The sequence below is a fragment of the Centroberyx gerrardi genome, chromosome 11, assembly GCF_048128805.1.
Source record: "Centroberyx gerrardi isolate f3 chromosome 11, fCenGer3.hap1.cur.20231027, whole genome shotgun sequence".
NCBI classification, from domain to species: Eukaryota; Metazoa; Chordata; class Actinopteri; order Beryciformes; family Berycidae; genus Centroberyx; species Centroberyx gerrardi.
This window is the reverse complement of record NC_136007.1, coordinates 30,716,883-30,740,809: the sequence shown is the minus strand read 5'-3', so window position 1 is coordinate 30,740,809 and position 23,927 is coordinate 30,716,883. Positions and strand designations below refer to the sequence as shown.

At 40.4% G+C, this 23,927-nt stretch overlaps 1 protein-coding gene across 1 annotated transcript in view; it reads left to right on the top strand.

Annotated features, from left to right (window-relative positions):
* The window catches only part of mcama (melanoma cell adhesion molecule a), a 61,508-nt gene extending 44,184 nt beyond the window's left edge, over window positions 1-17,324 (top strand). The window contains exons 7-16 of the mRNA XM_078286823.1: window positions 6,644-6,771; window positions 7,657-7,801; window positions 8,018-8,133; window positions 8,994-9,135; window positions 9,556-9,686; window positions 10,341-10,482; window positions 11,516-11,551; window positions 14,251-14,380; window positions 16,240-16,357; window positions 17,247-17,324. Coding sequence (XP_078142949.1) covers window positions 6,644-6,771; window positions 7,657-7,801; window positions 8,018-8,133; window positions 8,994-9,135; window positions 9,556-9,686; window positions 10,341-10,482; window positions 11,516-11,551; window positions 14,251-14,380; window positions 16,240-16,357; window positions 17,247-17,249 — 1,091 coding nt within the window. The 3' untranslated portion in view covers window positions 17,250-17,324. The remainder of the gene's footprint in view (window positions 1-6,643; window positions 6,772-7,656; window positions 7,802-8,017; window positions 8,134-8,993; window positions 9,136-9,555; window positions 9,687-10,340; window positions 10,483-11,515; window positions 11,552-14,250; window positions 14,381-16,239; window positions 16,358-17,246) is intronic.
* The last annotated feature ends 6,603 nt before the right edge of the window (window positions 17,325-23,927 follow it).

Genomic DNA, 23,927 nt, shown 5'->3' with positions numbered 1-23,927 from the left:
TGAGCCTATTTATTGCTGCGTTTACATCATATCAGAAGAAGTGGAAGAATGGGATGACATATTGTTGCTTTAACTTAGAAGTATTCACATATTTAACTCAAAATACCAAAAAAAATTATTTATGAAAATAAATGAACTGCAGCAGATATCACTCAGTTTTTGAGTGAGAGATTTTTGAGAGATATCGGAGCCTGCAAAAAATTCCCACGTCTTAAGGCACGGTCACATGAGCATGAACCTGTGCAGAACCTTTGCTTCCCATTGACGGCAATTGAAACCACGCAAAGGATGAGTTCAAATTTAGTTAACTTTAGTTAACCTGACTTCCGGGGTCATGGCGGAGTGAGGACGTCTTCCAAAGCTCTCCTCGTCTTTTATACATTTATTCCTTTAAAACATGTTTTTTTTTACTTAAACTTGCGCCGTTTTATAACTAAAAGTATTGTCACCGTCACTGTCGTTATCTGACCTGTAATCATGTCTACCAAAAGCGGCAGGGCTAAAAACACCAACAAGCCTGAGCAGACCTCACCATCTGAACCGTGTACGAGCGGGCTAACGACGGGCACTGCTAGCTTAGAGCTGACACAGGTATTGAAGGAGTTGAGAGAGGGTATAAAGGCGGACGTGGCGGCAGTGAAGGATGAAATACTAGCAGAGTTACGTTCTTCTGTATCAACCCTCCAAGCTACTGTCTCTGCACATGTCGAAAAAATTGCGGACATTGAAACCTCACTGACGGACGTGGACGGGAGAGTCACAGAGCTTGAAATGTCTCATACAGCTCTGCAGGCAGAGAACACCAAACTACACACCAAGCTGGATATTCTAGAAAACTTCTCGAGGAGGAACAACATTAGGGTGACTGGACTAGAGGAGAAAATCGAAGGAAACCACCCCTCTGCCTTCATGGAAAAGTTCCTGACCGAAGTTTTTGGGGAAGACAGCTTTACTCGTCCGCCTGTGGTTGACCGCGCTCACCGGACTCTGAGACCGCCGCTACCGACAGGTCCTCCGCGGGCTATGGTGGTCCGTATGCATTATTACCAGGCTAAGGAGCAGATCCTACAGATGTCATGGGAGAGGGGACAGATGACTTATCGAGGGACAAGGATCAGTTTCTACCCCGATCTCAGTGCTGATTTGTTACACAACAGAGCTGCATTCCTCCCGGTGAAGAAATGACTTCGAGAGGCAGGAGTGAAATACTCCCTTCTACACCCAGCTAAACTGCAGTTCGTTTTCAACGGGACAAAGCACGTATTTGAAACCCCCGACGGAGGCGTCTGCTTTTGTTCAGACCAAGATTCTACCGGAGGTGAAAAGGAACACGCCGGGAAATGACTGAGGACGATGGTATGTGGCACTAAACCAGTAACAGTTGGTGGATTTATTGCTGTGTAGGGTTTGTTACCTGCCTCATAGTTCCTCTATACTTTAAGGCATCAGATCAGAGTATCTGCTTTTTGTTGTTGTTCCTTTAATTGATTTACTTATTGTTTGTTATTGTTTATCTGATGGTGTATGTCAGTATACGGTGTCATAAAAGTGCCAAAACTTAAGTTAAAAGTAAACAATCACATAGGAAACAAGCATGGCACAAACTAACCACATTTAGTAAAAACGTGTTTTATCAATCCTGTTAGGCGAGGAGAGCTAAGGTGCAAATGTAAATCTACGATGCACCTCTTTTGTGAAGCTAGCCACAATAAGGAAACTCACTTCCAGTAGAATTTCTTAGCCTTCAAAATAAAAGTCTTGATGTTTTTCTGTATTTCTGTGCAGAAGGGTTAGTATTAGTATTTCTGTGCAAAAGATAAATAAATTATATAAATAATATTTTTTGATTTTCAAAACTTGACAATTATTGTAATCTTAAAAATGATTCTTTTCACACCCATCTGTGTCACATAAAAAAAAATCTAGAAATATTGGTGGCTTTCTAATAAAAATCAAATAGAAAAACCCAAGAACTGATGTTTAATTACACTGTACAACTATGTTTAATGTATACACGAGACAGAAGTTCATTTAATATTTTCAATTTAATTAGAAAACTTGATTGGTGTCCCCACCAATCAAGTTTACATACATAATACACACACACACATGCTGGAGCAACTCTCCCAGCTGGTCTGGGAGCACCTGGGGATCTCCTAAACATTGAAATGAAATTAACAAAATGGCCAGGACACCAGTCTCTGATGTAGTATAAGATGCTCTTTACTCATGTGCCAAATGGAAGTGTGGGGTGTCAGTTGTTTCCATCTTTCTGTGTGTATATGATTTAGACTACATTAAATCAAGGGAAAATTGAGATTTGGATCGAAACCTCAGTTATACTGCTGAAATGGAAAACAAATTTGTCATTGAACGTGCCATTTTCCATCTTCTATCTACCACACTGAGATATAAAACTATATATAATTGAATGTGCTTACAATGTACATCTGTTCATGGATTCCATCATAACTTTCACACCAAACTATCAGATGATGCAGTGGAGTGTGCATGTGTGGGGGCAGGGGTGGAAATGTTTTTTGTTTAGATTTCCATTAAGAGTGTGGAAAAGGGAGTCTGAGAGGGCATTTCCTGTTCCATTTTCCGAGAAGTACTCTGCTCTGCAATCATGAGTGATAGTGGAAGCTGTAGATGTCGAGACAGGAAGCACTGGAGCACTGTTGGCTGCTGATGAGGAGACAGGAAGTAAATTGAAATACGAAATGGCTCAGTGCCATGTAACACCAATAAATATATTCTTGGATTTTGGAATTTAGTTTAAGGCTTTACCTGTCTTTTGTCTTTTGTTGACTGGTGGTTCAACAGAGTCTGAACATAAAAAGAAAAACTGCCTTTAATATTCAACTACGGCAACAACAATTTCAAAAAAGCCAATAGGACATGCATATAGTACACACATAAAAACACAAACATCTTCATTCAAGCCTCTCAAATTGACAACCAACCCCACAAATGTTTCCATTGCTTTTCCCATGCAATAACCCTGCAACATAGTACTCCATCCATAAAGACTTCACTGCCCAGCTGGTGCACCATTACTGTACCTTCCAGTTCTTGTACATCTTGACCTTCGTTCAACAGGGTGGTTGCTTGCAAGGTCCAATGCGAATATTTCCTTCAGTGATTTAAAAAAGAAACATGAAGACAATAATTAGTTGTGTGATGAAGACAACCTTTTGCTTTACTTCTATTTGATTTACAACATGGCTAAGCATAACTTCCACATAACCACATACCTGCATATAACAGATATTAAGGGAAATTTATGTTTATGATTTACCCTCTGGGGTTGGAGTTCTCAAGCAACATTACACACCACCACTTCCGCACAGCTGGCATGTCATGCTAAACAGGGGGGGTGGGGGGTGGGGGGGTGGGGGGGGGGGGGGGTTAGGAGAGGTTTCACGTTATAATCTAATCTGGGTTATGCAAGACACTATCAACATGTATTTGAATGTATGAATTATGAAAGGAAGGCTTTTCTATAATACCGCAAAATAGTGATGCACAGGTTAGCTGTGGAGCCAATCAAAGCTGCTCAACTGTATGCTAATGTTTAAATGTACGGCCCACACCCAACCCACTTTTTACAAAATGGGCCAAAGAATTGACCCACCAACAGACCAAAACTGCAGGTATAACCCCAAATACTGAGTCACCCTGCGTATCACTACCACTAACACTATAATTAAAGAATATAACACGCAAGTTGAAATATACCTCAGTAAAATCAAAGGGGGCGTCTAGGACCACATACAGCGCATACTATGGAAAAACCATTGTATGGTTACTTTGAGTCCTGCATACAATATGAATTATAGATATGTAAAAATAAAAGCTATGTAACACAATTTTGGTAGAAAACGCTTTTGCTTTCAAATGTAGTCAACTCTCTAACGACCATACTAACTCAAATAACGTTAAGTAGTATCTAGCCATCGTCACACACACACACACACACACACACCATCATGCTGGCAGCTCGTGTTAACTAAGCTAGCGTTAACCTAGCTTCGGTAACGTTAGTTGCTATAGCTAGTAACATTAATCCTAGACAAAAAACCCTGCGCTAAATAACGTTTACTATTTGTACAATATCATCATACATAGTACCTCTCTCTCACACACACACCATGCTGGCAGGCTAAGCTAACGTTAGCTTACTGTCGTCGCAAGACTCGACAATATCTCAGACTCGACGCTGCATCTAACCTAGCTAACGTTAAACAGCTGCAATAAATAACTTTTCTCTTTTAAATGTTTTTAATTTTACTTATTTGTGCAATAACATCAAACGTTCAACTTTAGCTGCACTGAGCTGTGATTACCTACCTGCTGCTTCTGCTGCGCCATTGCAGATCCAATAGCGACGTCTGACCTAAGGGTTTAAAAAGGGGGCGTGGCGTGAGGCGGGTGTGGCGTGAGGTGGGCGTGGCGTGAGGTGCTACAGGCCGCAGCCGGCCCCTTCTCGTTTTCTGGGGTTTTGACGCACTTAGTTTGGGTAAGTGCGTGTGTGTGTGTGTGTGTGGGGGGGGACATCCTCTTGATCTCTCTGTTCTTTTTTGTTTCTTTTACACTCATCCCTTTTATTTTAACACTCTCTTTGTATTGCATGGTATTCTGTACCCTGGTATCCTGCCCTGTATTTTACAATGCAACTTAGGAAATTATGAGTCTTATTTATGAGGAGCCTTGTTAGGGAAAGTTTTTCATTCCAAGTTTGATTCTAAGGCCAGGGGCACAGCTATTCTTATACACAAAAGTATTTCTTTTGAAACACAACTGGAGGAGATCGGTGCCACCATCCCATACAAGATGGCTTAGAGAGATTATGTTTTACTTGAAGCTTGAAAAAATCAAATTTACATTGAAGGGGAATACAAATAAATTTGAGTCTGGAGGCCTTTTCTTACCTACTATGACAACCTAACCCAAATAACAGACTGGGAGAGTTCATAACCTAATTCTTTCTTGGTTTGGAGCAGTACTGTAGTAGTTTAACTAAGAGTTATTTTATAAAGATAAAGATGAGTGTAACTGTTATGTATTTATTTGTGCTTGATGTCACTGTTTTGGTCATCTTGGGAGGATGCTGGGGGGGTGGGTGATATGTTGGGGAGCGGGGGAGGGATGGGGATTATACTGGAATTATTTCATATGTTGATTCTGTGATTTGTAAAATGCAAAATTCCAATAAACAGAAGTTAAAAAAATAAAAATAAAAAAACTTTAGTTAACTTGCGAATTTGTGCAGCAGGCCAATAGAAACACTTGTTTGGCTGTGTTGACGGCCAAAAACTCCAACACGGAGGGGTTTACTTATGTTACGTTATGTACAGTTAATGTTAGCTTGCTAACATTAGCAGCATAGCATCAGAGTCGATTGATTGCTACTTAGCTACGTTAACTTGCTAACCAAATAGCATAGAATCAGAGTCGATTGATAGCTAGTTAGGTGCTTAACCAGCTACTAAATAATTAATAAAGACTGATGTGAGGTTGCTTACAAAGTCTAATTTATGTGTCACAAAGTATAACGTCACATCCTTTTTCGTTGCTAAGAGAACTTGTTGGGCAAATTCAGATGTGACCGCCCCTTTGTGTTTTTTTCCTAGTTGGCAGCTGGTATTTGTGGTAAATCCAGTATCACATGAACGCGGCTTATTTCCTGCTAATGCTTAGGAACACTGGAGAAAACACTTGCATGCTCCTTGAACATTTTTGTTCTCACTGACATGCTAGATAATGAGCCAAAAACAAAGCAAAAGTGCGGATTGTGGTTTTAGTTATACAAGCATTTGTCGGAGGCAGCGCTGCTCTGGAGGCAGAAATAAAAAAATAATAAAGTAAAAATCTCATTGGTTGAGTTAAACATTAGTGGGTGGAGCTAAAGAACCACAGTTTTTGGAGCACATGTAAGCTAACTGGAAAACTTGAATGGCAAAGAAGAAACTGGTCTGGAAACTGAAGGAAAGAGGCAAGAGAAGTATCATCCGTAGGTTGTTAGCTATAACTTTTTCTTCTTTACTTCTCTTTCCTTTTCTTCGGCTTGGACACCGCCAGACCAGTTTTTTCTGCACCCTGAAACACTGTGGTAGCTTTTAATGTTTGGATGCAACAAGTGACTGCCTATCTTGTGATGTACGAACTATTTCCTTTGATCACATCAATTAAATAAATTATTGGTGTGTGCACATACTATAGTATGTGTACATTGTTAAATGATTTTTGTGTACATATATTAAGTGTCTGTCCCTCTCGTATTAGCCAGTGAGGCTAACAGTAGTTTACTTGTTGTAGTCACATTTTCATTCCTGTTGATTAAATTACTATAAAAACATTCGTTCTTTGAACCATGTTTTTGTCAGTAAAGCTATGTGATTTCAAACTCCCACCATCCATAAGGACTTTTCTAAATAGCCACAATGTTTTCTCAATCAGTCTATTGTTGTTTAAACCCATTTAGTATACTGTGACAGCCAGTGCCAAAGCACAGTCTCTGCTGTCAGCACTAAGTAAATGGCTGGCCTCGTAAAGTGACTTTACCAGCCTTCTGAATAAGCCTGCTTAATTTGACCTTGTGTGCGTGTGTGTGTGTGTGTGTGTGTGTGTGTGTGTCCAGACCCCACCACCATGGTGGAGCTGTGGAAGGAGTCGCCCCAGGGCTTGGTCAAAGAGGGGGACACCGTGGAGCTGCGTTGCCAGGGCGACGGCAACCCCCCGCCACCCTTCATTTTCAACAGAGAACAAGTAAGAATGGAAAGCCTTTTCTCTCCGTGGACCCGGGCCCTAAAAAATCCCCAAGAGAGAATGGGTGACAAACGGGAGACATGTAGGGAATGTTTTTGATATGCAGAGCTCATAGGACCCCATGCAGAAATGAGTGTGCGAGGTCTCTGGAGGCGCTGTCAGCATCTCTGACCCTGCAGATCCAGGCTGAGATCTGCGGAGGCCTCTGAGGCCGGAGATCAAACTGACAAGGCTCATGGGTAGGGCTCATTCCCATGTCAGACACACATACGCATTGTGTGTGCGCACAATGCAAAATCAAGCTCAGCTGACTGTGGTTTGAGCTTTTCCTAACTGTCCCGTCTGGGGCTCTTGGGTAATAGTGTGTGTGTGTGTGTGTGTGTGTGTGTGTGTGTGTGTGTGTAGGGGGGAGGGGGCAGGGAAGTCCAGAATTATTCACCACCTCGAGTATGTCAACTAACAACGGGATATTGATGTGCCTGTTAACGCACCCATTTTGTACTGGTGTACACTGGTTCAAAGACATTGACAATGTATACAAAATTCACATTGCATACTGACACGTTTTGTCAGGACAACAGGACCTCACAACCATACAGTGTGCCAAGAGGCCAGTGTAGCACAATATATGCTGAATAGCCAATTATGACCATTGGTGGGCCTACATAACATAACAAATGCCATTTGGCAGACGCTTCTATCCAAAGCCCCTTATAGTAGTTATATAGAAAACAGTGTATCTTGCTTGACCTCATGCTGCACTAGTAGGCGTAAATATAAATTGCAACCAATAAAAACATCACAGATTTTTTTAACACGACCTCTGTTCTTTGAAATGATCATATCATGGACTCAAGGACAAACTCGAAGTGTTTGTTGTTGCAGGAGCCAGATGTGGACTTGGACAGCAGCGGCGATGTGTTGATCTTGTCAGGAGTGTCACGAAAAGACAGCGGCGTCTACCAGTGTCACCCGCTGGACACCGAGCCCCACACCGACGTCACAGGAGACATGCAGCTCACCGTGCATTGTGAGGAATGAGCACACACACACTTGCACATGCACACACTACATCCATGGACAGGAGTTAATTGATACAGGAGTTAAACAGGATTTAAAATTGACAAGATATTTTCTAGAGTCTCTTGTCACAGTTTCTAAGCCTTTCAGTGGCCAAAGTCTGGCCAATCTCATGACATTGTGCCTTTTCCTTGTCGTCTTTATTGTTTTGTTGGCCTGTGTTCAGACCTGGACCCAGCGGTAGTGGTGCCAAAAGACTCAGAGGTCATGTTTAAAGGAGAGAGTCTGACCGCAACCTGCAATGCTCTGTCCTCTCTGAAAACCTCCACTGTCTGGTACAAGGTAGGCATGCTCCGAGATGGACCTTTTGTTTTTGACTACATCAGTAGATTAGATTATGTGAAATTTTATTGATCCCTGGGGGGAAATTGGGCCGTTGCAGGAGCAAGATAGATATCGTTCAGTCAATGGTGCAAACCCTAATATAAACATATGCAACTGACATTTCCAACACTTGGACATATTGAATAAAAATGTACAAAAAAGTCTGGATTCCAGCATGTACACTTTACAGATGTACAAAATACAGCACAATTTTGGTACAACGTTAATAAATAATACAACTATAAACCAACCATTTGCTACTTCAAAATACATGCAAATATCATGTTTAGCTGTTGCATACTGTCAGTTTTTGTATCTGCAGTAGAGCTCAGTCTAGATATTGTGTGCGAGTGAAAAAATGTCTTCAAACCAATGCATCAATACATAAACATAACCAAACTTGAAATCTGGATTGCTTGTTCAGTACATAGCGATGGACTGTATGGCTCTACAACAGTAACACAACAAGATTCAGTCAGCTACTAATTGAAAGACCAAAGACAAATAACAGTTTCAGCATTATGTCCTATAGGGCTTGGTATTGTCAACAACCTCACAATGCAATTGGATATCCATACTATGACTCATGATACGATACAATATGATACTTAATGATATTAAACGATATGATACGATACAGGACTTCCCACTTTATCAATATTATATGCAGTATAATTACTGAACTGACACAAACAATATCCAATATACAGTATATCTTTTTAGTATTGTGTCTTTATAGTATCTATTTAGTGGCATCGATTGTGTGCATAGTTTGTAGTCATTTGTGTGTGTGCTTGTGTGTATGTGCGTGTGTGTAGAATGGGAAGCAGGTGGGCAAGGGGAACACGCTGCTCCTGCAGGACGCCACCTATCAAACAACAGGAGAGTACGTGTGTGAGGTGACGGTTCCCTCGCTGCCCGGCCTGCGCACCAGCGGCTCCGTCCACATCATCGTCCAAGGTCAGTCACTCACCAGCTTCTGTTTATTTGCAATGCCCATAATATACTTCCAAATAACAGACTCTTTTCTGGACTCTTTCGCATTAACAGTTCACCACAAAATGAAAATTCGGTCATTATCTACTCACCGCCAGTTGTTCAGTAGAAGTTTAGTTACTTCATGCCATTAATAGTCTGTGGGAAGTTAACTAGATACATAATGTACATTCCATATCTGCTGGTAAATGTGGGACACAAAAACACCTCCAATAAAATGAATACAGTACACCATTCCCACCAACGATCATACCTGACACCAGAATTTCATTTGGGGCAGTAGGGTGAATCTATGGCATCTCAAGTAGGGGGGATGGAATGCTGTTTTCTGTAGATCCTTCTGTAGATCCCCTATTCTAAACAATGAGTGTGTCTGCGGTCTAGGTGCCCCGCAGCTGAATGATGAGGACCGGGAGGTGGAGCTGGAGGAGGCAGCAGGCAGGCTGGTCAACCTGAGCTGTGAAGCCCACGGCCATCCGCTGCCCAGCATCTCCTGGAACATCGTCGGCAGCCAGGTACCAACAGCCAGACTCACTACTCATTATATAGCGCTGGATGCCATTCATTACACAACACCAACTCAGACCCTAGTCTCAGATTATGTTTTGAGCTGTGGATGTTAAGATTGGGGGGGGGTCAAGATGATGGTGTCAGAGCAACGTTTTGACGCAATATACAGTAAATGTGCAATTAAAGCAATAAAATGACACTTGATGACATAATTAAGCACACATTTGTTGCTATTCAAGACCTTTATAGTTGAAACAGAAACAGAAACCTAACATAAAAGTAGTATTGTAAACAAGTATTTGTTATAAATTATGGTGAAGGTTGGTAAATAGAGTTGTTGCCTACAGATGTTATCAGCAGTTGCAGCTGCTTACTTAATAAACTACAACATGTGCTGTGTGTACATATAGGTATGTACAAACATGTGTCATTCATAAATATATGTATAGACAACAAAATAACAAAATAAAAATATAAAAATGTTGGTATGTATACAATATGTAATAGTTGAACTGTTACGAAAATATCATTAGTGTATGCAGAATATAACAATGAGAGAGAGATGTGAAAACTGAAGAGGCAGTTATCTGAAATAACAGCAATATACAGGATGTGTGCTGGGAATAAGTGTGTGTGTGTGTGTGTGTGTCTCTCCACAGAGCTGGCACGAGGTGGTGAGCAAGGCAAACGAACACACAGCTCACAGCGTGGTGTCAGTCAAAGTAACCTCAGACATCAGCGCCCTGTGCAACGCTTCCAACGACATGGGCACCGAGATCAAGGCTTTCAGCATCAAAGCCAGTAAGAGCCTTTCTCTCACTTTTAGAGGGAAAACCCATCTGCACTGGATTATAGACTCGGGGGTTTGGGGCGGGAACCCAGATTCAGGGTCAAAGGTTACCACCAGCCACCTGTCACCGGACACATTTTGACTGAGGCTGTAAATTTTGACTTGGGTTATTGAGCTTGGGATTGAGAGGTCCTACTGTACAGTATATCCTACAATGTTTGAATATAATGTTCTGTAGCATACCCTTGACCCAAATCCACACACTGTCTTTGATGTGAAATTCAATTTTTACCATCTCAAATGATTCTGTATGATTTGTCATGTGCCTTTTGACGGGAAATCTTCTCAAATTTGTGCTAGAAGACTAGAACCCGTATCAAAGAGTGTGTCCAGAATTGGCCTTTCATAGCGAAAGTGTTTGGTGAATTTTGTGATTTGCCAGCCACTGTGGCCGATGGACAAAAGTTAGTTCGTGAATATAGCTATACTAGGGATGGGACGATATATCGAAATTCAATATATCTAAATACAAGCATATGACAATACGTATCGCGGGGCAGAAAAATGAATCGCGATATTAGCTGCATTTTATTCTGCTGGAAGTTATATTATTTGCACTTTGTAATGACATTTTTAAATCGTTGTTTACGTTCTAGCAAGCCAACGCCATCGCTGGAAAGATTTGTGGCTCAGAAATAAACATAATTCTGCACAGTCAGACTTTGTTGTCGTTGAACTTTTATGTATTACATCGTATCATGGTTGTATCGAATCGTGAATCACATATCGAATCGTAGTGTAAGATAAGCATATCGTCCCATCCCTAAGCTATGTGTATGTGGACACGTATGCTGCAAAATCCCCTACTAGACATACAGAGCAAACGCTGCTCCCCTCACAGTTATAGAGGCATATGGGAATGTGGAGGATTTCTAAATCAACGGATATCAAATGAGATATTATTAGAAACCTGTGTATATATTTGGGTAGTATTTGTGGACATGGAAGCGCTCCCGTTCTAAGTGTTGTTCTACTTGTTCGCAGTTCCCATGGTCACCTCAACAGCTCCCTTCTCTCCTGGTAAGACCGTTACCCTCCAATGCTGCTGTCTCTTTACTTAAGCAACCTCTTCCCCTCTTGCCCTTGACTTTCACATCAGTTCATTCCACTCGAGAAAGAACTCCATCGCCCCTTTCTGCCTCAACTTTCACCTCTTTGTTTAAGTTCTGTCTGTGACAATGAAGGGGCGATTTAAATTATTCACGCTTTCATATAAGCGCTGTACAGCAGCACTGTCTTTGGCTCGCTGGCAGCTCTTCTGGATAGCCTTTGGGTATATTAAATATTCTGTTTGATGGGGAGTGCAAATCAAAACACCAACGAAACTGAGCAAGACCACGGCTCCAGTGATAGTTAAAGATGCTCACCCAATGTTCTCCACTGGTAAACACATTATTTGTTCGCCCCAGTTTTTTTTTGTTTTTGTTACGAAACACCAAAAACAAGCAAAATGTTAAGTTATTATGGTGAAAACGAGTCTCTGTTTTATTGACTCTTCCAGACAGTCTCACTTCCAGACAAATGTTTGCCTTTTACTGTGTATTTTTTTATATAGCAGGGCAATTTGCACCGGTATGGAGACGAGCATTATTACGGAGGGACAAAGGGGAATTTATCTGACTTTGCTCACTGTGAAAGTAGTCACTTCATACCAGTAAAACCTTCACTAGCCTGTGGGGAATAAAAAAGGATACATAAAGCACATTTCACGACCGCTGGTAAATGTGGGACGCCAAAAAAACAACTTGAATACATCTACAGAAAATAAATGCTTGGTTGCTTTCCCAAACATTTACTGAGGTTGCGAGTAAAGGATTAAATACAAAAATTGCATGCATTGGTATTCAGGCCTCAGTCTTAAAGCAGTACTTCACCCCAAAAAAAATCTGATTTATTATTTGTATAATACCCACCAGTGTCACAAAACTGTAAACAGCAGCCTTGCACAAACTCGTTCGTTTTGGGAGTTGTTCAGATTTAATGAAAGGGAATTGAGTGATATCACCTCGAGACTTAGTCCATGCTGTGTAAATACAGCTCAGTGAAATGATCAAAATGCAGAATGCCACGGCCTCAAGTATAATGGAGAGATGCTGTTGTGAAAGTCTAGTTTATTATGGTGATATTTTGAAGAAAAACACAGCCGTTTGTACTGTTCTGTATTATAATCGGCCCGTTGCCCCACTGCGGTCTATGAATGTGAATAAGCCTATTTGCCATTTTCATTTCCAAATGAATCTTAACATACTGATAACTCATCCACTGTCTACTTATGTAAAATAGACTCATATTTCGTTATCAAAAGCATTAGTCAGAATCGCTCAAATGGAACAGATCTGCTTAAGGTTGCTAGCGCGTATCAATTAGTTGATGCAAAAATCTTATCTACTGACACAGTGCGCAGGGCGTTTGCCCCTGAAATTGGCAGTGGATGTGATTTATCAACACAGTGGATGGATGTCTTAAAACACACAGAAACAGATGCATTGAAACACCCGATTTAACAACTAGGAATAGCATGTCTTCAAATTTTGCGCACAGGCAAGGGATGCATTACTGGCTGTTCACCATATCAAAACTCCAGAAGCAAACACCATGTACAGAAAAAGTGATTTATTGATGTTCATTATCGGAACATATTTATTGATAGAGGTAGCATACGTACATGAATGTGCCCAGAGATATGTTCTGACCCATATACAGAGGATGTAAAGAAATGGGTACAGATGGGAAACTGAGTATGCTGGTGTATAGATTAGTCCAGAGCATAGGTGGTCCAGGATAGTTATATAGACAGTGCACCCTGCCTCAGCTTGGATAGGAAGCATTGTACAGTCTAATGGCTATCTGTACAACTAAAGACTAAAGCGCTCTGTGTTGCACCTTGGGGTGCTGAGGCGGAGGTTGAAGGTGCTCCTTAGGTGGAAGGTGTCAGCTTCTTGCTCAGGGAAGTGTCAAGGAAATAGTCTAAACTTACTTAACTTTTTAATAGGCCAGTAAATAACCTTGTTGCAATAAACGTCAGTTTGGAATTGGAAACAATTACAATGTTAGGTTTGGGATGTTCTGACTGTCGGAAAAAAATACACACACTAACCTTTGATTTTTAGGTTACACCAATTTGCGTTTTTATCATCATTTGTGCTCTTGGGTAACGCCATCCATGGTAGAGACAATAAAAACACTCAGCTCATCTATGAGCTATTGAGGCTTTGCTTTGGTTGGTCTTATATTTGTAGGTTCACAGTTCTAATGAATTATCTGTCCTTTGTTCTTTTGTCTAGACTTAGTAAATAACTTGCTCATGCAGGACTCATGCAGGTTTTCTGCACTGTGCCTTTTGTTGCGTCCACATTAGTAGATCTGGGCCAAAATGTAAGTCAACTGTGTAATTCTGGACAAATCAAGGCCAGATTACTAAAGTTGCAAATAGGCAAATATGGCCAGTTTTATTGGTTGTGTGCCTATGAGTAGTTAAATTTTTGTATGGTATGTATACAAATTTCAATGCTAAAAAACTTCAAAAACATGAAGGTAACTGTAAATCACCTAAAGCAGTGTGGTTTGAAAGGAAAGTGCCATTTTGAAACTTAACTTTTACCTGCAGACGTGAACAGCCTGGACAAGATGAATCTTTGCAGCACCTGTGGATAGGAATACTATTAATGCTATTAACGCGGGGTCGCCCTCTCTGTCTCCCTGTGTCTGTGCGAGTGCAGCTGAGGGCAGCGGGGTGATCATCGTGGTGATCATACTGTGCATCCTGCTGCTGGCCATCCTGGGCAGCGTCCTCTACTTCCTTCATAAGAAGGGAAAGATCCCCTGCGGACGCTCGGGGAAGCAGGAGATGTGAGTACCGTCCCCTCCGACTAGATTCTAATAGTAGTCATGTAATGTAAGGATGGTGATGAAAACAAATTTGAACCTTCGAAGTCCTTAAAAAGCCTGAAAATGGGTCTTAAGACCTTAAAAAGTGTCTTAAATCCACTTATTAAAGGTCTTATTTTTTCACCATGAAGTGACAGTTTCTTTGTGCTACATGTCCACTCTTAGATTAATGCAGAACAGTGTTAGTAGTACAATGCCTATCCTATATTCTTTACTAAACACAATTGGACTTCATGTCCCTGAACAATACATTTCCTGGTGTCCTTTTTCTTATTCTGCCCATTTATAGTTTCACAATTTTAATTAGCTGTGTTCAGTAAGAAACGATTCGATTCTTACTTTGATTTGTAAATTGGTCTAAAACTCAATTCCAAGTAGCATTAAAAAGGTCTCAAATACTCACATTTGGCATTGTTTACCCTGTAGATACTCTGTTGGACAGCGAAATGGATTTAACTCAAAAGATATTTTGTTGTACTGTCCGCATGGAAAAGACTGTATCTCTTATTCTTAGAGTCACTGTTCCTGGTTTTCAAATGGTTTACAGTCTCAGGTATCTTTGGTGCTCATATTTCATTGACCCTCTGTTAGAATGGCTGTGCCTTAATCCTACAGCAGTTCATCAAGTTCAAGACAATATCCAGAGGTTTCACGTGATTTATGACTAGCCAGTGATATTTCAGTCAAAGCCTCTATTAAGAGGGACAAAAGGGCAATAGTTTTGTTTGTATCACCCCAAAATGTCATTTTCTGTCATCTATTAACTTGATATATGAGAAAACACTCCATAGTTTTGAGTCATGTCAAGCTAAGTTGAATTATCAGGTTTTGTTTCCTTTGTTTTAAATGTGAGCGCAGTATACACAACAGACCACAACATTTTAGCTGTATGTGCTTTATGATATACAGTTACACATTTCCCTTCAGCCAAATCTAATGGCCTATGGTTCCTGATTGTCTGAAAACAATTTATGGCTGAACAATAACTTTTTTTTCCTAAGGTCAAGTGCAAAAGCACATCATGTACGAAAAGGCTGCAGTTCTCTTCATTCAACATAGTGAAAAATACCTTCACATTTAAGCTATCGTGTTGTTTCGCTTCCAAAGTAATAAGAACATTGAGCTAAAAAGGTATTCAAATTCAAAATAATGGATTCTGAAAACGGTCTCAGTTTTCACTACGAAACCAAACCCGAAATCATCCCTGAAATGTCCTTAATTTCTCATTAAATAAACATGAATTATCCATTAAAAATAACAACTTTAAAAAGTAAGGTTAGCATTATGGGTTTATAAGGGATTTATTCATGGGTTGGTTCGTGGAGACACTAGAAATTAAGGGATTACTTATGCCTTTTGTGCATGATTTACAGGGTTATTAATGAGTTAATAGAAAGTCCCCGTCTCCCTGAATTTTACATTAAATTAGAAAGTAAGCAGTCAAACATTAAGGGGTGTTTAAGGAAGTTTTGATGGGGTCTCCTCCATTAATAACTCCCTTAACTCATTTTAAGGGGATTTTGCATGAATTAAGGGGTGAATTCATATAAATGTAAGGGTATTTTAAGGGATGGTTCGTAGAGTTGTCTACCAACCGAAGGGTTATTGAGAAGATCAACTGAATATGGTGTGATTATATTTAGAAAAGCAAATGCGTTGTACAGATTCGCGATAAATAATGAATAATTCACCAAAAACAGCTGTTATCTTAGACCAGTGTTACATTTAAATACCCAGCCCCACTGCACGTATCTGCTCACCTGTTTGTTTAGTTATGTCCAGTTCCACATGTGCCAACCCTAATCCTCCTGTGTCTGCAGCACCAAAGAGAAGACCACCAAAGATGACATTGTGGTGGAAATGAAGAGCAACACAAAGACGGAGGAAGCCGTCCTCCTCAAGGGCGTCAATGGAGACAAGAAGGGCCCTAATGACCAGGTAACTATGGCTGTCGAGAGAAAGTCAATGTGGCACAATAGAAAAAGAGACATTTCATTGATGTGTGTTTTTTTGTTTTTTTTGCACACGTTCACTAACTCGAAACACATTTTTTAGGGAGGAATTTGGAATGAATGTATTTTGGATCGCAGGAAGAATAGCTGTCACTTTGAACCAATCAGCTTTCAGTCTGGTTGCTGAGGTACAAAACAAGAACCAATCAGCTTTCAGTGTAGCCGCTGAGGTACAAAATGAGAACCAATCAGCTTTCAGTCTGGTCGCTAAAGTACAAAACGAGAACCAATCAGCTTTCAGTGTAGCCGCTGAGGTACAAAACGAGAACCAATCAGCTTGTGTAACTTTTCCTGAGCCTTTTCCCTATTTTTTCAAGAAAATGAGTATCTAAACCATAGTTAGAAAAAGACTCTTTTGATAGTTTGTAAAACTATCAATGAAAAACAATAAAAAATAAAAATGTGAATTCTTTATCATGATGCAAATGAATGCTCTAAAAATTCATATTTAATCAGTTCTGACAACTGTACCAATTGTGGCTTAATTTACATCATAAATCACTTGACCAAACAGTACATTACAGCTGATCTCTCAAGTTTAGTCATAACTACTTGATGTGATGCTGTTTTGCTCTGAAATAAAAAGCTTTACTTTACTCTTTGCCAAGACCAATTTATTCATTTATGACTTGAAGAGAACACAGTGCTTCTCAGCTTCAAAATCAGCCTTTCCTCGTCCGTCCGTCCCTCCCTGTGTGAACAAAACACTAACTTTGATGATGAGCGTGTTCCCGACCTGAACGATGCCGTGTGTTAGGAACTGGTGTTATAGTGATCTCCTCCTCTTTCCCCCCCTCCACCCCTCCTCCATTGAGTAAAGTACATGGAGCTGCAGAAGTGAGCCGTGACGGGCCCGGACGAAGACGGCCAGTCAGTGTGTGTGTCGGACCCAGAGGAACCCAGCGGAACCCAGTGGAACCCGGTGGAACCCGGCCCATAACGTCACTTCACAGTCTGGACATTTCTCCCTTTTCTATTTAGCAGTATTCACCAGATTTTGGCCAAATTTACACAGGAATCACATACATATGCAGGGATACATGCACGTGAACCCACCCCACACACACACACACACACACACACACACACACACACACACACAGACAAAGTGTGTATGTACAGATTTTGGAGGATGTTTGAATTGTTCTACTGCGTTGTTTCTTCCGGGTTTTTTTTGTGTTTTTCTTTCACTATTTCCCCCCCAAAATCTATTTAGCTGTTTGCTGTTTTTGAGTGTGCGTATGATGACACGTCTTATCTGCATCATAAACTTTATAAAAGTGTATATATTATATATATTTTGTTATTTAAGATACTTCGGCACTCAGATTTTCATAGTGACATTTCACGGTAGGATCTGGTGTCGGAGCTCGGAGGATTTTACGTTTTGCCGCGTGCATCCCAGTTCACGTTCATAGGTCTAATGTTTTCTGAGGCCAAAAGTTCCTCTCATCTCCACTGAGTCTTAAAGGAGAATCCCGCCTTCAGATCCTCTCACACTGTTCGATATCATCAACGGTTTCAATGCATTCCAGGAGTTATTTTGCGATGAGGTGGAATTTACGTTTTTTTTATCGTACCCACTTTCCCTCAACATGCCTCGCCTACTTCTACTTTAATTAGCGATCTCCTACATTTCCCAGAATTACTTTCTCCAACCTCCAGAGAACCAGCCTGGACTTCAGCTGAGGGTGATACACGGAGGTGGAGAGAGTAAGCGAGAAAAAGCGAGAGTCGCATAAAAACTGAAACCATTCTCATTTATTTTCGTAATCGGTGGAGTGAAAAAGCTTACCAATGGAGTAATCAGACATACTGTAGGCCTTCTTCTGCAAACTACTGTCAAGCTCTTGTACTGTGTGTAAATAAGTGTAGTGTAAAGAACTGCTAGTGGTGGCCTTGGACTGTTACTGAAGGCAAAAAGGCCATCTGTTAGTAATCTGCAGTGCCTGTTGAAACTTGTTTTTTTTGTTTTGAGAATGCATCATACACTGAATTTGATTTTCTCTGGTTTGCTCTGTGTATTATTTCCTTTGTGTTCCGGGTTGAGGGCGAGGGAGGCCTCAAGGCCAATTTTGTGTATATGATCCGTTTGATCGCTTACTATGTAGGTTATGTGAAAAGATGCATTTTGTTGCTCAATTGCCCAATGACTTGCCACATTAACAAAGTAGTGATATGTTTTCTAAGTGGTTTTTTTTTTCTTCTTTTCACTGTGTTCAGAAGTCGAATTTGCAGAAATATCCAGGTATGTCTTCAAGCAAGAAATTTTTACTCGTGCAGTGTGAAACCTGTTTTCTGTTCTCCAGATCCATATGTCACATAGTAGACATAATGCTGCGTTCAGGTCACGTCAGATTTACCGTAAATATGAGTGGCCGACCGGGAGAAACCGCTCATGTCTCTCTGTCTCTTTTTTTTTGTCCCACTTTTGACAGTCCAAGGTGGTAAGAATCTAAATGATCAGTTATTCACTCTAAAACAGTCAACTCCAAGTCGTAGCAAACGAGATCCCGTTCTTCCGCTTCTTTCGATGCGACATGAACGCAGCATTAGCTTGCAAATCAAGAAAAGACTTGCTCCTTTTTTGTTTCGTTTGGAAATATGTGTTCTGGAGTTCAGACGTGTTTAGTTGTAACAAAGACAGGACCACCTAGCAAAGAAAACAGAAACTGGAGCAGATTTAATATGGAACAGCCTGACTGCACAAAGCCAAAAAAGCAACCGTTTTCTATGTGCAGCTCAGCAATTGGGGAAATCAAACATTTCTGGCTCGATCCATAAATCTGCACCCCATCTTTTTAATTTAATATGACAGATTTTTTTATTTTTTTGTTAATGGCTCTAGATTTTTCACCAACGGGAAGACGAGTGTGGACCTGCACAGTTCAATTTTGTGTTCTATTTTTTTTTTGTATAAATTAAGTACTGTACATGTGATTCTTTGATGCTTGCATTTTTCTAATTTTTTTGCAAGAAAATAATGCCAAATAAAAAAATGTTTCATTTGAAGTGAGATAATTTTTTTTGGGGGGGGGGGTTAGTGTTGAAATGTGATCGCCGTTGGACAAGCTTTCTATTGCTTTGGGCTCCGGGCCCTGACTAATACTTATAAGCCATAACAACTCCAAATGTTATCCTGACTTTCTACTGGAGCTCAATATGGTCTGCGTTAGAGCGCTGCAGTGTGATCACAGTGAGGAGAGAGGAGGAACGTTGCTTTCCAAACCGCTGTCAGCAGGATCTGGGGAATGAGTTGTACAGTAGCTCAGATTTCCACTGAGGGCCTGGAAGGTGGGAGGAGGAAGGACAGCGAGCTGTTCCACAGAAAACAGACTCATGCATTGAATTCATCCACCATTATCCCATAGCTTCTCCTGTAAAAACAAATCAATCACCCTTTATTGGATTTAACACATCGCCAACGGGTAACCGCACCTTAAGGTGACAGCGCATCAATAAAGTGAGACAAAGAAAGAGAAGATCATGAAATTAATTTTAGGCTAACGTGATAATCTGCAAGTTTTTAAATTTTGTCTCCATCTTTGGTGCCAAGCGCTCATTGCTGTGGTGTTTGCACTGCAGTTCCCAGAGATCACCTGTCAATCAAACAGTGTGGGCGGAGCTTGGATTTTCTGTTGATGCAGTTTGAGTTTCTCTTTTCTTTGTCTGTTCAGCCATGGTGGCTATCACTGCTCATGCTAACTACCCAGCTCTTCTTCTTCTGTTTATTCCAAACAAACCAGAAACGTAAAACGCATCACTTCCTGTGCAGCAGAGGATTTTACCCGGGAAAGAGCTACCAGACACCGGCTGTTTAGAACGGCAAATGTAAAAATTTTCATAAACTGGCTATAGGTTGAATCACTATTGTGTTAGATCAATCGGTGATAGCAGCAAAACAAACACTTATTTATATGAAAATGTCACAGATTATATGTTAAAACCCTAAAACAGCGGCTCATTACTTGTGCAGGCATGCTGAAGTTCTCAGCTGGGATCATAAACGCTGAAAGATGATTCTCTATAGTATTTGCTCTTGCAATTTGGGCTAACTAAAAGACTATGATGAAAGGCCTTATTCAGTATGTAAAGACAAGCCTGGTAAGCAGGGATAGCAGGCTGCTGAGGGAGCTGGAAATGAACAGAGGGATTTTAAAATCGACTCTGAACTTTTTCGGGAAGCCAATGAAGTGTTTTTGAACTACAGAAGATGTGAGTTCTCTTTGTTCTAGTGAGCGGCAGGCAACGGAGATGTGGACTAACTGGGGTTAATGTATTTTTGATGTTGGTAAGCCCAACAGAGCATTAGTCATTTCAAGCAATAGTCATTAAAAACATGCTTCATTCTGCTCAATGTTCTCCACATGCATTTAGGCAACGTTTTAAAAGATGACGAAAAGCAGATTTCTTCGTACTAGAGTAATACGTTTCTTAGCTGGATGTTAAGAAAAAGTAAAGTGGATTCTTCCTTTGTGTTTTTTAATCACAGTCACTACTAAACCTAGTCACAATCAATAGTGACTAGGTTTATGGTTTGAGTTAATTAAGTTGTGTTTTGAGCAGACCATTTTCTTTTCATGTTGCCGTGAAAATAAACTTGCCATTCTCACAGTTGTAGCCTACCAATGTATTCTATAGCTTTTCCAAGTAATTTTATCGCCTGTATGGAAATTGTACGCATCCATTGCTATGGAGGGTTAGGCTGGGGCTCAAAATGGGGAAGGCTAGGGTTAAATGGCCTAGGTACCTAATTGTTTTCAGAGATCTTTCTGTCAGGTGCCAGAAGGCAAGAAAGGGGATCTAAAACTCTATTGGATAGTGTATAGTGTACGCTGCAGTTAGCATGTAGCCTACTATTAGTCATCATAGTGTATGGCATGCCAAAGTGTTAGCATGAAGCCTACTATCACTCAACATAGTGTACGTTAAAGTGTTAGCATGTAGCATGGGAGCCAATGGTCTACAACACATGGATGACTTTCGTGTCTATTTTCTCATTACTTATAACAGCTAGCTGATCAGCGCAACAATCTACCAATAAATTATATCAATTTACATGAAACTATAAAGGTGCAGTATAAGAAAAAGGACATGTAGAAATTAAATGTTCAGAGAAATCATGTCCAACTGTGTTTATTAAAGCAGACGCAATCAAAATGAAACACTGTTCTGTATTACTCCAATCCAAGACATTTTAAATACTTTTTAATGCCTTAAATTTAGATGAGACTTTTCCAGACTTCTTAAGCGTGGATACCCTTTCACTTGGATATATGACAGCCTATAGTGTCAATGAAACACACAGATCAAATGTTAAAGAAAATACTGTTTAATTGAAAATCTTAATGGCTTAGGCATGAAAACATGGCAACACAATGAATGCTGAGGATATTAAAAAAAAAAAAAAAACAATAAATAAAGTCTTATTTACACATGCAATAACAAGGTAATGAAATAAAGCTTTTTTTTTTAGTAGGCAAGTTATTATTTTTTTTTTTTTAAAGGCTAGGTTAACAATGATTTATATCGTACATAGAATTTTTCAATGGATCTCGTCAAGCGACACACCAGCTGTGCTACAGTTCACCAGTAACTTCTGCATTTCGGAGGGGTTTTGGAACAGTAAATGATGTGCGACAAGAGCAGTGATTCAACGTGACATCCTCAGACTGTCAGCTTCAAGTCTATTTCTCGCATGGAGTGGCACTTTCATGGTCAAGGAGTTACAGTCGATGTACTGTATATATATTACAAAGTTCAAACAGTACCGTTGAGGTCGAGTGAAAACGAAGCCAAGGGGGACTGACGGGATATTCTCTATATAGCGTCTAGGGATAGAAAAACGACGCTTTGTGTTTAAACGAGTTTGGTTTGTGGGATTAAAGCTGCACTAGGGGGAAGTAAAGGTACACCCGTCTCAGTCTAAATCACGTGGGGCTGTTGAGGTGCTGTAGATTCCCACTATTTGCCCAAATTCAGTTCTCTGCACAGAAGTAGTGACAAATCAAAACTTAGAGGAACATTCCAGCATGATGAATTTTTTTGCTAATTTCCTGCATTCCCTTACTGTTTTACAGTGTTTTTTTTTTTATCACATTATCATATATGATATTTTTCCCTTTAGTTGTTTTTTAAAGTAAATTGTGTCAAGTTTTGCTAGAATTTCTGTTACATTTTATGGACCACGGCCTTGCTTTGGTTTGTCTGTTGGCTTGACCGGGTTGCGATTGACAGAAGGCGGGTCCTAATGGAACCGCAATGAATGTTAGCTATTGGTTGAGAGGTTTATTTTGGAGAGGAAAAAGCAGAAGTCGGACATGTGGTGAACAAGAAACTTCGGCCGTTTAAAACTTTTTTCTTGTTTGCAAGCAGAAAGCGTCAGTAAGACGCCCCGTCCTGTCTCGTCTCGGCTCTCGCTGTGTTCCCGAATGCGCACATTAATATGAAACAGTCACTGGAACCTCTTTTAAAATGGAACAGTTTTTAGTCTTAGCTTGATGCGACTTTTGGAATTGAATGGGAGTCAATGAGCCTGAGAGGTCCGGCAAATCTGATTTCAAAATATCGCTAATCGTGGCACATGAATGTAAAACAGTCACAATTAACATTACATGAATGGAAATCATGAGCAAAAAAAAATCCAATCTTGCTGGAATTTAGAATCATTTAATTCTCCTAAACAGCAGCGAGTCCGTCCAGAGAAAGCTGAACCTCTTCACCACCTCCAACACCCCCCACCCCTCCTGTGCCAAACTGCCTAGTGCGGCTTTAACATGTCAGCCCTACATATCTCCCGACATCTGTTGACTCACATACAACCTTGGCTTATTACTGCGCATACCGCAGTCTTTAGTATTTTTGAGTACCTGAGTCCACAAGACAAGACACAACCTAGTTTATTGTTGGTTTTGAGCTCAAAGTAAATACCTTCAGATTTCTCAGTTATAACTCCGAGAAGCGGTTTTTCAGGGACATGTGTAATGCTAATCCAAAATAAATGACAAACACATGGATTCCCAGAGAGAAGAAATCTAATCGGACATATTTAAGTTCTGTCATTCTTTAGTAATAAACTATAACGTAATATATAGAAGCTATTCACAGAATAAACCAGGCTTGAACGGTGGCGGTAAATCATAAAAAAATAAATGACAAAAATATGAGTGGAAAAAAAATCGGACAATTCAGCCGTTGTTAGCACTACACACAGCACAACATGTTATGGGAGTAATTACACATTATTCAGACTTGTTATTTCATTCTAGAACCGCTGAATGGAAATCTGGAGGCGTGTTAAACTTGTCAAATACCGTCACTTCATCTAGACAGAGCGAGCTACAGTGAAATGTGCGACATGAAGCCCTGCAATACTGCAATGCAACTTAACATTCACGTTCATCAGCGTGAGCACGGACCACAGAACCAATCACTAGTTTTCCAACCTTGCTTGTGTAGCTACATATTCGTACACCACGATTTTGCCACGAAGCCTG